The sequence below is a fragment of the Aptenodytes patagonicus genome, chromosome 2, assembly GCF_965638725.1.
Source record: "Aptenodytes patagonicus chromosome 2, bAptPat1.pri.cur, whole genome shotgun sequence".
Lineage (NCBI taxonomy): Eukaryota > Metazoa > Chordata > Aves > Sphenisciformes > Spheniscidae > Aptenodytes > Aptenodytes patagonicus.
The window spans coordinates 41,152,000-41,164,343 of NC_134950.1; the positions used below are offsets into that span (position 1 = coordinate 41,152,000).

At 35.8% G+C, this 12,344-nt stretch overlaps 1 protein-coding gene across 7 annotated transcripts in view; it reads left to right on the plus strand.

Annotated features, from left to right (window-relative positions):
* Positions 1-12,344, plus strand: part of ASPH (aspartate beta-hydroxylase) — a 118,438-nt gene that overhangs the window by 62,429 nt on the left and 43,665 nt on the right. For all 7 annotated transcript variants that reach the window (XM_076329645.1, XM_076329647.1, XM_076329649.1 and 4 more), the window contains one exon: positions 5,086-5,127. In XM_076329645.1, the coding sequence (XP_076185760.1) occupies positions 5,086-5,127 (42 nt within the window). The remainder of the gene's footprint in view (positions 1-5,085; positions 5,128-12,344) is intronic.

A 12,344-nucleotide genomic window follows, 5' to 3' on the forward strand; every position in this document is an offset into this window, starting at 1 on the left:
GCGTTTCGTATGTGCTGTTCAAGCAATTGTTAATATTCTATTTATAACGTAGCAGCAAGTACATTTTTTCAGATTTTAATATATATCTTTTGTTGTGGATTCATACAGTATGTACAGAGCAGTTTGGTCAAATGAAACATATAATATTATGAATTTTTAAATGTTTTATAACTGCTGATATAGCATACAGCCTAACTGCATTTTATTGAAAACACTAATCAGGCACACACTATGCTGTGAAGTTTGATTTATATCTCTTTGCACTGATGTTATGTCAACAGTTACACTACATAAATTTCAGGTGATTTTTAAGAGTCTAACAAGATACAAAATGCATATGTTTAATTCATACTACTAAAAGGGCAGATTACTATATTACTTTTTTCAGAAACCCTTTATGTGTGAATTAGAACTTTTTATTTATGCACATTTGATTTTTAAAGCAAAAATGTCTGGAAACTATATAATAGCCTGGCAGGGAGTCAGTGTAGATTGCAACAAAACTGAGTTGCTGGAATCAGGTTGAGTTCAGTAAAATTCTTCTAGTTTGGCTACCAATATAATGATCTCAAAGCTGGATTTAGTAAACTTTATATTCAGTGAATTATTAAAAAAGTCAAATTTGCACAAATACTTGACTTATAAATTTTATTTAAAAAAAAAAAGCTTTGGAAATTCAACCTTAAGAAAAATAGGGTATCAAAATTTAAGACCTACAATCGTAAATGCTCTTGTAAATGGTACGTCTGGAATTTAGACTTTGAGTGATTTAGAATTTTAATATAACAGGTGTACTTTTTACCTGTTCTGTGCTGCTGTTCCACAATTACAAAGACATATTTTATTCTTTGGCATTTTGCATGTGTTCCTTTTTGGCTCAGGAATAATTGCTGTCGTTTTAGGAAGTTGCCAAGCCTGATATGGGAGCTTAGAAGAAATAAAATACGATAAATTTTTAAGAAGAAAAATCAATTTGGTAACCTTTTGGTTGACAGGGAGATTTTAAATTTCTGTAACAATGTTTTGAAGTCAGGTTTTTAGTTGCTTACGTTTCTAGTGAAAGGGGCATCATATATGCTTGCCTTTTTTTGTTTGGGATTTCAGTAAGACTCCACATAAGTGAGTGTTACATCTGATCAACAAACACAGAAGATGTCCCAAAGTGTTTTCTTCAGACTTTTCAGGAAAGCAATAATACTCTTAGACTGTGATGTGATTTGGGATGGGATATTCTAGTAAAATTACTTGTGATTGTGAATTGCAGAGCAATAATTTTTACAAAGCCATATTTTGTGAGGAAGCTCGGGAATAATTTTAGAATGGTGAATGGAGGACTTTTTATATAACAGTGGCAGCCTATTTGTAGAATTACGGGACTGTGAGAGTATATTATGCTGTGATCAAGTTTTAAGTATTTTGTAAGTGGGTACGTGATTTTACGTGCTTCATGTTTACAAAAATATGCCAAGCTGAGCAAGGTCAAAAGGACTATTAAAAAAATGTATATTTAATCTGTTTTAATGTTTGGCTGCAATAAAACACAGAAGAATATCTTTGTCTTTCTAGTGTCATTATTTTTTCCAAAATGTGGTCGATGTTAACTACGGGGATAAACATTTGCCTCAGCCACTAATTAATATTATTATTTTTCAAAGTAATAATTTTGAATGTTTAAAAATATATTTGAAAGTATTATTTACAAGGAGGAAGAAATGTAGCAAGTAGAAGTAATTTTTATTTCTGTGTGGTATTATGTGAAGGAAATGGGCGTTATTCTAAGGTCTGTGTCTTTTATAATTGTTGTATTTCTTCTTTGGGAGTATTAGCTCTTCTGCAACCAGTTTGGCCTGAATTTTGCCCATGATACGTAATTTCTATTTGTAACTTAAAATGGATGAGATATCACTCTTTAACAAAGGCGATTGTGTGTGGGTAGTATGATACCTGCCTTTCACAGAGAAATATTCTAGGTTATGGTCCATAGTTTAAATCAGAAGTCTAGCAAGGGTGTTGTGTCTGTGCAGTTCTCTGTTTGAAAACAAAAATCTTCCTTGACCTTTTCAGTTTTCAAACAACTCCATATTTTTATGATGAAATATTGCTGAATAACAACTGCAGTTTAAGAAAAAGTCAAAAGATTACATCTTTCTTTATATTTTCACATTGCTACATGGCTTCTTGCTATATCTCAGTGAATCTATGAAATCCTGGATTCAGTTGCTTTTTTGGAAATCACGGGAAGAAATACCAATAAGTAAAGCAAAATTTAAGTAACAGGATACTAAAGTTTTATTTTAATATTGAAAATTTACTACGATTTTAAGTGACTTTTTCACATTCTCAGTAATTGAAAAGGTATCATATCGTGACACTGTTCTTTCTAAGAAGTAAAGAAAATGGATAACATTGGATATTGGAAAGACACTGAAAAAGTCATATTTTTACTCAATATCATTGTGCAATTTTATGTGTTTCAAAAATTATGTGTATGTAAATAACAAATTGTATTGTATATTTATATTATTGATTGGGATTCATGTAAAGTCTACAAGGTATGAAATACATTTTAGTTGTGACCGGGTCATTGTCACATGCACTCACAAATATTTAGATGTATTGTAATACGAAAAATAAATATATTCTTTATAGTAGAAACCTTCTTGGGAATACCTGGTGCATATGTTACACAGTGATAGCAGTCCTAGCTTATAGAGATCGGTTAAAACGGTTTTGTCTGTGATTTTGATCTAGATTTGTTTTGCTGGAAACAGAGAAGTTGAGTAAAGGATGACAGTGGTTTGAAGAGCTAAGAAGAATTTTTTGTTTGAGCTATGATTGATTTAAGTTGATGATAAAATAGTCTCAAGATTTACTATCATATCCCTGTCTTTGAGACAGCACATTTTGAAACCTTTTCAGAAATAACATAATAAAAAACATTTGCCCTATCAAAGTAAGCTAGGGATCAGTGTGGAGGGAATAAAGCAATATGTGCTGAATATGATGCTGAAGTGAATTCTTAGTTAAGTATGGTGAGAGCCGAGAGAAACAAGATCTTCAGAGCTAACAAGGTCAAGTTGTGATACATTTCAAAAGCAGCAACCTAGAAGGAGAAGCTGGAGTATCTAAAGATCGTTGGAGAGGCTTTGGTGAAACCACTGGCAGCTAATTTAGCAGACTACAGGTTGAAAAAATTCTGAGAGAGAATTTGGAGAACTGATCCTGGTAGATAAATGGGTGTAGAGAACTGTAGGTTATATGTTGCATGAGCCTCAGTAATAAAGAAATGTGAAGCTGGACAAGAAACGGGAGATAGGAGCAGGCTTTAGAGTGATGAGCTCATACCTTGTTCTTCCTGTGATGGAAAAGAAGTTGCAGAAATAACATGGATGTCCAAGATGGGTGGAAGAGGGTCACTGAGTGACCTAGAGGGAATCAGAGAGAAGAGGTCAGGTGAGAATATCAGTGTTGCTGAAAATGGAAAAGATACAGGGAAAATGGGTGGCTAAGTAGCATGCTGTATCATGGTTTACTATCCTGTAATGCATTGTTCTTGTGCTTTGAGTTGGTAAAAATAATAGAAAGATGAGTATATAAACTATTTTGTGTCTCAGCTGGAGCTGCGTTATTGCTCTTTTTAAAATACTGTATTTCTGGTGACATAGAGATGGACATAACCATTTTACTTACTGTGTGGTATGTGCAAAAAAATAAAAACAAAAAAGCCAGTATTTTAGAAAGTACTGCACAATGCTTTCATTAATATACTGTTATAGTATTAATATTCCTTCTCCAAGTTATCCCATAGTATGTAACTGACTCTATAGATATTTTTGTCTTTTCTTTCAATTTAATTGACAATCTGGATTTTATGATGTAATTGAAGAGGTGAATGACTTTCAATGTGACCATATTTATTTAATTTACCATATCATAATCAAGTTAATACTCATTCTGCCTTGTGCTGAATATAAAAATCAGTCATACTGTCTGCATGTTCAGTAGTAGCAGTTGTCAGCTTGTAGTGAAGGGTGAAATTAGAATGTGAAATAGTTTGATTTCATGTGTGCACATAACCTAGTTTCTCCATGGAAAAAGAAATGTTTTTCAGCATTTTTACATGGTGTATTTTATTCACGATATATTGCTTCTGAGCAGTCGGTTTAAAAAACTGTGAAGATTGAGTATTCTGTCAAGATGTCTCTAATTGACTTAGAAATTAAAATGTTTTTTCTATATATAAGAATATATCAAAATTGAAGAGTGTATGTTAGAGAGGAAAATAACTAGCTAAAAAGCCAACTGACCTCTCTTTTTAGTATTCTCTAAGTTTATTGGGAGGCAATATTGGAAGCTTATTGGGACGAAATTGGAAATTGAATGATAATGTTAGAATTGTGAGGCAAGATGCTTTAAATGTTAGAGTAGGGAAGGATCAAAAAGTGTTTAGAGAGGAGAAAAAGAGGAGAGGACAAGCCTGTCTCTGTATGTACCACCTTCACAATATACACATACATGATTTTGGTACACAATGTAGTCTCTCTTTTGCTACAGACTGTCTTGTGCTTATTTAACAGTTACCTGTGCATTCAGATGTTTACAAAACAGCTGGGTCAAATTTATTTTACAAGTTGAAGTAAGACAAAAGCTTCCAAGTGCCCAAGTCACTTCTGAAAATGAGACGTAGGTTCCCAATTGACTTTCCTGGTTTTTACATTTTAATCGGCTATATATATTAAGCTAGTGTTCCCAAGAATTTTTAATTAGTGAACAATTTTTTTTTCTTGCAAAGTAGCTTGCATCGTGTGTATCACTAAAATCTACCAAATATCTAAAGGGGAGCTTATCAAATATTTTGTGACAGATGCAATTATATAATATTTGAAGCATCTGCAGAGGAAGACCTTTTTTGTAACTATAGTTCAGACAGCAATCTCTGGTTACTTTAAAAAATCAAATGAAACAAAAAAGTCCTGTTGGCCCAATTATATTTTGAGTATAAGCTGTAATTTTATTGTATCTCTTTCTTATCATAAACTGTTAAGATAAATTTATTTCATTGAAATTATATTTTTAATATTCTAGGGAAAAGTGAAAAAGAAACTGAACAAGACAAAACAGAAAAAGGTAAGTCTGAAAATAACATTTTGTTCTTCTGAAATTCAAAAGCATGCTTTCTGGGAGGACTGATTTAAATCAGATTAAATAGTATTGAAGCTTAGCTCCTGTACATCTTATGTAGATAAACTGGAGTTGAATAAATCCAGAGCGCATCTGCTTTTGTAAGTAAACATGCAGTCGTTTCCAAAGCTGACAGCTATGTATTCCCCTCTTCCACGGTCACAGGCTGCTGTTAAAAACTTCTGCTGTTTCAGGAGTAAAATGTTCAGTGTTGTACTCCTAGTTTAGGACTACGGAGGTCACAGCTTCACCAGGCTGCTCGGGTGTTTGTGGATGAGAGGCGACCTGGGCTGCCCAGCCTGAAAAGTCGGGTTCAGCACTGCTTGCTGTGCTAAGCCTGGGAAGACAGGTGGCACTAACATCAGTCCTCCTCAGCTCCATGTTCACCCAGTAAGGGTTTCTGTCTGCCTTAGGCTAGGTCAGAACGTACAGAGCCAGGCTTGGTGGAAAAGAAGTGAGTGGTGCCCAGAGCACTGTGAATCTGTTCTCCCTACGCTCACGTTGGTGCTGGCCCCATGCATTCCCTATCACTGCGTGAAGCTTGCACAACCTCCTTCGTTGGGATCGAGGTTTGTGTCTGTCCCTAGCCGCATCACTACAGCTGGCAATACACAAAAGCCTCAGGGCCTGTACCTCCCGTCTTTTTCACTCGGGTATGGCCTACAGAGTAGTGCCTGCTAAGTAGCTCCATCACTACTACTAGATGGAGGAAAAGGGATTCAGCGACTCTGCTGGTGTCTGCTGCTCCTTTTTCATTTGGTGTTTCCATTTTTCTGTGTAGCTGTTATTTTATATTTGAGTACTTAGCAATGCTACTTGTGTGATCTTTTGCTAAGGTTTATTGGTTTTGGTTTTCTATATTTGTATTTTAAATATAAGTTTCTAGGACTGGCAAACTTTAAACATTTTATTTAAGTATTAAACATGTCAAATGTAAGCATTACATTTAAAAAGTAAATATACCATTAGCCAGTTTACTTGGAAAGCAAGGCAATTATATCCACATTTCCATTTATAAAAAGATAGATATAGCAGGAAATGCCTTACTGCACTGGGCTTACATACTTGATAGTACTAAAAAACCACCATTATGTGCTAGTTTTATTGACCAGAACAGTAGAATAAAATGACATACAATAGCCAACCAGTACGGGTAAAAAGCATTCATAGGTAAAAATACTAGCTTTTTTAAGAAAATGAAAATGTCCAGATTTACTATTATGCAACATTATTAACCAGAACTATTAGACAGCATTATGACTTGAAAGTATGACAAGGTGGAGCCACTTTCCTTTTGCACCCCAAGTGCTGTGTGGTTTTGTTTCTTTTTAAACACTGAGCAACTAAATAAATGTTTCTGCTGAGTCCTGCCATTGCAGATTACAGGACTTCTATAAATTGGAAAAAGGGCTGGTTTTGTTTTCCAGGTTAAATTGATAACATTTTGCATCTTACAGGGAAAAACAACCCTGTATTTTTTATGAAATGTGTTCGTAGCTAAACTGCTTGTGTGGTTTTCATACAAGTTGAATTTTGTTGAACTGTTTAAGTTTTCATAGTTTGAACTGTTTAAGTTTTCACTTTCAATAAAAGTGTCTAGCTATAGATATCCTAGTCATAGAAAGTGGTTTAAAGTACTGTTGAATTGGTTTATTTGAAATTACCCTAATAAGATGCAGCAATAAATTGATGAGAGATGTATTGAAAAAAAAAATACTGTACTGTGACTGTCTCATATATGTAGAAAACTCAGAAATCTAAGGAGTTGGGAACTTGAAAATTCATATTCGGGTTGAGTTTAGGGATTGCTTATGATTCTGACAGTGCACAGAGATGTATGTGCAAGTCTGCATCTGTTTTTAGATATTTGCACATACAAGCTCCAAAAGGCTGCCTGTGCAGAAACTATTCACAGCTTTGAGTGGATCTTACAACATTAACATTTTTCACTGCTGCAGTCTTCATAGTACTTTGTTAGCAAAATGTCTTAAAAATTCTGTAAATTTCAGTTTTTAATAATATTTCATTAAGTTTATTAAAAGTCTCACTGAAACGTCTTCTGTATTAACAGAAGCTCCTCTGGAAACTCCTCTGAAGAAACAAGACCGAAACTAAACTTGTTTGTAGTGTACTATTACTTCAAGTTTTCTCTGTTATATTTAATTGAGAAGGATTTTTTTGTCTTCTCCAAAAAATGTGATCAGACTTTATCCTTAAACAAGTAATTTAAATGGGATGGATGTTTCAGGTGAATCTGAGAAATAATTCTTTAAAATGTTTCACAGGTAGTACAATCCAGGACATATACACCATATCTGTAAGACGTCTTTCCATATGAAGTGGTTTTAGTTGTTTTCAATCACATAGGCTAATAAAATTTAAATTTCATTAAGGAGCTTCATTTTTCTGCTTTGGCTTATATTGGCATATATTGAATATTCGTTTATATTGGTAAAGAATGTATATAAAAACTGGAACAATCATTTTCTGCAATGAATATGTTTCATACACTGAACATCAGCGTAGGTAATGACAATAATTTTCACTTTCCAAAACTGAGAAAACATGAAAGTGAAAATGAATGCCGTTTGGTTGGAGCACTCAGTTGTGTTGCATCAGAGACAGAGGTATGCATAAGCCAGGCTTAGGACAATGTCATTCCACAAGTGGCCCTGCAAGTGTCATTGTGATACCAGGGTCAACATTCACCTCTGTTTACTCTAGGTATTTACCTTTGAAGAAGATATGTAGGATTCCACTGTGGTGCCAGTAGAGATCTAATCTGTATAACCTGTGGAGGCTAAAGTGCTATTCTTCTGGCTAACTATAGGTTTTTGCTGTAGGGTGAGATGGGTTGTCCCCTAAACGCCATTGAGAACCTTAACCAGAGCTCCATTGGCTGTAGAAAGAGCTTACATGCTTAGCTCACCTCCAGCATTGTCAGCTCAAGTTAGGTGGGCTGAGTTCCACCCTTGCAGGCTCTACTTTTAAGGGTATGCATACTACCTGTTGATTTACGTATATATTTAATTGTAGCGTGCATCAAATATGAGCTGTGGGCAGAATGACCAGTGTTGTACTTCATAGAAGTGTAGTTCTCAAAGTCCGAAACTGCTGCATAACACCATGCTGAACTAATTGTATAGGACATTAAAATATTAGTGTGTATTTTTGTACAGAAAGTCAATGAAGAAGTTTATTTCTGGTCTTGTCAAAGGGTTGCTTGATTCTAGCCTTTGAATGAAGCCAAAAGACTTCATGATGAAAGGGAGAGGTGAATGATGGAAATACATGCCAAAAATAAAATTACCATTCTGCAATTGTTTCTTATGATCATCTAACCAACCAACAGTCATTTCAGACAGAAAACCCTGTAGAATACTTTTTACTGCAAGGGAAATTGTTCTGGAATAACTGCAGCTAAAGATTTATTATAGTCATTAGATTCCACAGCTTTATTAGTCCCTAAAATGCCTCAGTTTTTATTGTCTGATTGCTTCCCCAGATAAGTGGATTATAGAGGTTTTGCCTGTTCTACCAATACAGTTTAGAAAGATCTTTTAATTATTGTAGTGCTACTGGCTTTAAATTGTCTAGATGCAGTTACTTGTTTTTATACCTTCTAAGTTATCATTTATAGAAGCCCATAAAACAAGTGGATCACTTCACTATCTGTATCTCACCTAATGAGCTTCCCAAACAACAGGACAATGACAGGAGCTTTTCATCATCATCAAATTCTCATTCAAGCGCCCACTGAGAGGCAGCACAATTTCAGAAACTAATTTGGGTAATGATATGGGCCTAGTATGAGGAGGGAGGACAATTACTTGAGCAAATTTTGAATTCCAGGTAAAAGTAGTTGGTCTACTAATATATATGTATGTTTTTCAGCCCATAACTGAAACTTTGAAACTTGGACTAGGAATGTCGGCGTGTTTGAGGGAGGAGGCGGGGGAATTAGTAAAACAGAAGGTCACAAAATTCATTGGAAAACTTCTACAGACCGCGATTGTTGGTATCTACTTACCTTGTCTTTTAAGGTGCCCATCCACAAGTTGCCAAGAACATTATTACTGAATTTGTATCACAGCAGGGGTAGGAGGGTGTTTAGAAAACAAAGCCCATGGCTCCCCTGGAAATTGCTTCCTTAGATTTTGACGGTTTAAGATGGAGAACTGGCAGGAGGAGCCTTTGCTGCGAGTACTATGAGACTGTGTCACATGAGGAGGTTTTTATTTCAGGTTTAGAGATGGCACCCCCCACTTGTCTATTTTTGTCAGCGTGGGAGAGAAATAAGGAGACATCATTATATAGTTATAAACTCTGCAGTTACATAGCTATAGCTTTTATTTAAAACAATTTAAAACTTCAATAAAACTTACCTGCTAGCAGTAAGCACAACATACAGTCAGTGCAGCAGGATTGTTCCGGTGTAGTTTTCAATTCAAAAACTGGGGACCATGTGTCCTCAAGGTGGCTGTGAAGACCATGGTTTATCTTGAATCTTTATGCCTTATGAAGTAATTAACTAAAAGCCAGAGTCCTAGCTGCTTTCTGTTTTGCATGCCAGTAGTAGCAGATGCAAGATAGAGGAAGCCATCAGGAATGCTCCCTTGACGTTATAATGACAATAGGAATAAATAAATCAAAAAATCTAATGACAAGAACTAAACCCCACTTATGAGGTGGTTTGTTAGATAGGAAGCAGTATCTTTCTATCCTCATGTTCTCTCCCCGTGCCCTCAGAGAGATTGTGACATTATCGTCTCGCCATTTCTGAGGAACTAGGAATTTCATTAGAAGTCATGTTCAACAAGAAATACTCATGCTAATAGTGTAATATGGACTCTCATAATCACAGAGAAGGCTACTGCCCCTCTCCATTGACTACGAATCCTACAGCATTAGTTTCCAAACATTAAAGCAAGACAGTTTAGCCTATGTGGAAGGCACTCTTCCGCCCAGACCTCTGAGTTAGACCAAACGGGATGTCAGTCATCACTACCAATGCACAGGATAGGTCCCCGGTGCCAGCTCCAGTGCAGCAGGTAAACCTGCCCTCCCACTCCACCACTTTTCCTACACTCTGAACATAAGAAAGGGCGCAGAGGGCTTAGGAAAGGGAATAGTTAGTACCGAAAGAAAAAGATGGAGGAAGAGGAGAAAAGGGCAGCAAGAACAGGTGGAAAACTGCCTGAGCTAGTCCCAGTTGAGATTTTTTCCTGGCCTCAGTTGCACATCAGCTAACAAGCTCACTGTTTGTGGTGTCCTTCTTCCTGACATGTCTATTGTGTCAGAATAAAATTGGAGAGTTGTAGACTATCTGCTCCCAACTTTTTACAAGGCACAGGAGCGAGAGACGATTTAAGTGTCTGAAAGTGCATACTGTTTTTAGAGATAAACGCTAATTGTTCTGGGATTTTTATAACAGCATGATATTATCTCCCACTTACTTTGCTCAGGAACAAAACTGTACATGTATCCTTTGATCAGAGGCTCAGAGTATGTCAGCAAGGACAGAACAATTCATGCTATGTGTTGTGCTAAAGGTGCCCCATCCTTTAAATGCTCTTTTCAGAAAACAACTAGTTGAAGTCTTTACAGTGTAGACAATAACAGAGACCCACTTAAAAGTAACTTGCTGTCTGTTAAAATGCCAAGTGTATGCTGTATCTTTAGGATAAAGAAAGTATATTAATCATGAAAGAGAATTATGGTAGTAGTCAATATTTTTGTCCAATTCTGGCTAACATATCAACTGTTTTGAGACATGAGGCTGATGTCTAATCGGTCAGGTCAGCAGCGTTTGCTCCTTTAGGAGGATGAGATTTTCCTCAGCCTGGCTGAGTGTTTTGTATTTCAGATGAAAATGTGAAATGGAGAGCTGACTTCCCCCCCACTTCTGTGGACACTAGAGAGTCTTCATTTACTCCATTACAGAAGTATTATTACTAGTTATTTCTGATATAATATTTTTACCAGTTTGTTCTGTATTGCTTTGGACTTCTGGCCAGACGTAATCAATTGTTTGCCATGTACTAGTCATCACTCTGTTTTTTTTTCCATATGTTTTTTTTCCTTTTTACTTCATGTAATTGGTTTGGATGCACTTACCACATTAACAAATTGGCTTACTTGGCATTTTACACCAATTTCAAGCCCTGTGTTCTGCTCAGTTATACAAGACCATACAGACATTTGATCATTTGAGGAAGTTTGTCTAGAAATTCTAGAGAAGTTTCATTCCTTGATTGTTATTTCTTTAGGCAACTTTTTGGATTAAAAGTTGTAAAGTATCAAGAAATTATATTTGCATTATAATTCTGTGAATAAAATCAGCGTAGAAATTGCAAAATTATTTGCCTCTGATGCTCTTCGTCTGAACAGTTACTTAAGAGAAAAAGATAGATCTGCTTCAGATGAAGAATTACAGAACTTGATTTTGTTAATATTATTAGCCTTTTGCTTTTATTTTTACAGAAAAAGCTAGTAATAGCATCTGTAATTGAGATTGCTTTCTATCACAAGGCACTGTTTTTAATCACTTATAGCTTTTCTGAAATTATACCACTGAGATAAAAATTTGCATTGGGAAAACTCATTTTGGAAATGCCTTTCTAAAAATTGATTTTGGAAGGTTTCAAGGAAAAGATTCAGTAGCTTCACAAGATGCACTTTGTACTGATTTCTTTGATTTTTCCCAGTATTTAAATGAAAAAAGAAAAAGTTTTTATTGCAAACTTACTGTATGTTTTTTCCTCCGCAAGAGCGTGTAGTATTAATAGCTTAAAAAATGTTAGTTCACACAAGCACATGCTGGCTAATGGTCACCAGTGAAGAAACGTTTAAGTTTGGCCTCTAAATTTCATTATCCATCCCCTGCCCGGGCCCTGTTCGCTGCTGTATCTCCACGTGTCTCAAAGTGGATGGCATATTCTGGTCTAGATCTTTAGACCTGAGCAGCATTTCCTCTGAATGCTATTCCTCCGCAGCTCTGAAACCTTCTGTGAGATCAGGTCCTGAAAGACAGACATGAACCGTTTCCCGAGTCTGTCAGCGTTCACGCTACTGGCTTCCAAACAGCCTGCGGGAGTAAGAGTTGTCAGTTGTCATCTAACAGTAATGTCAATGAGTGAAGAGAACAGCCTGGATGGGACTCA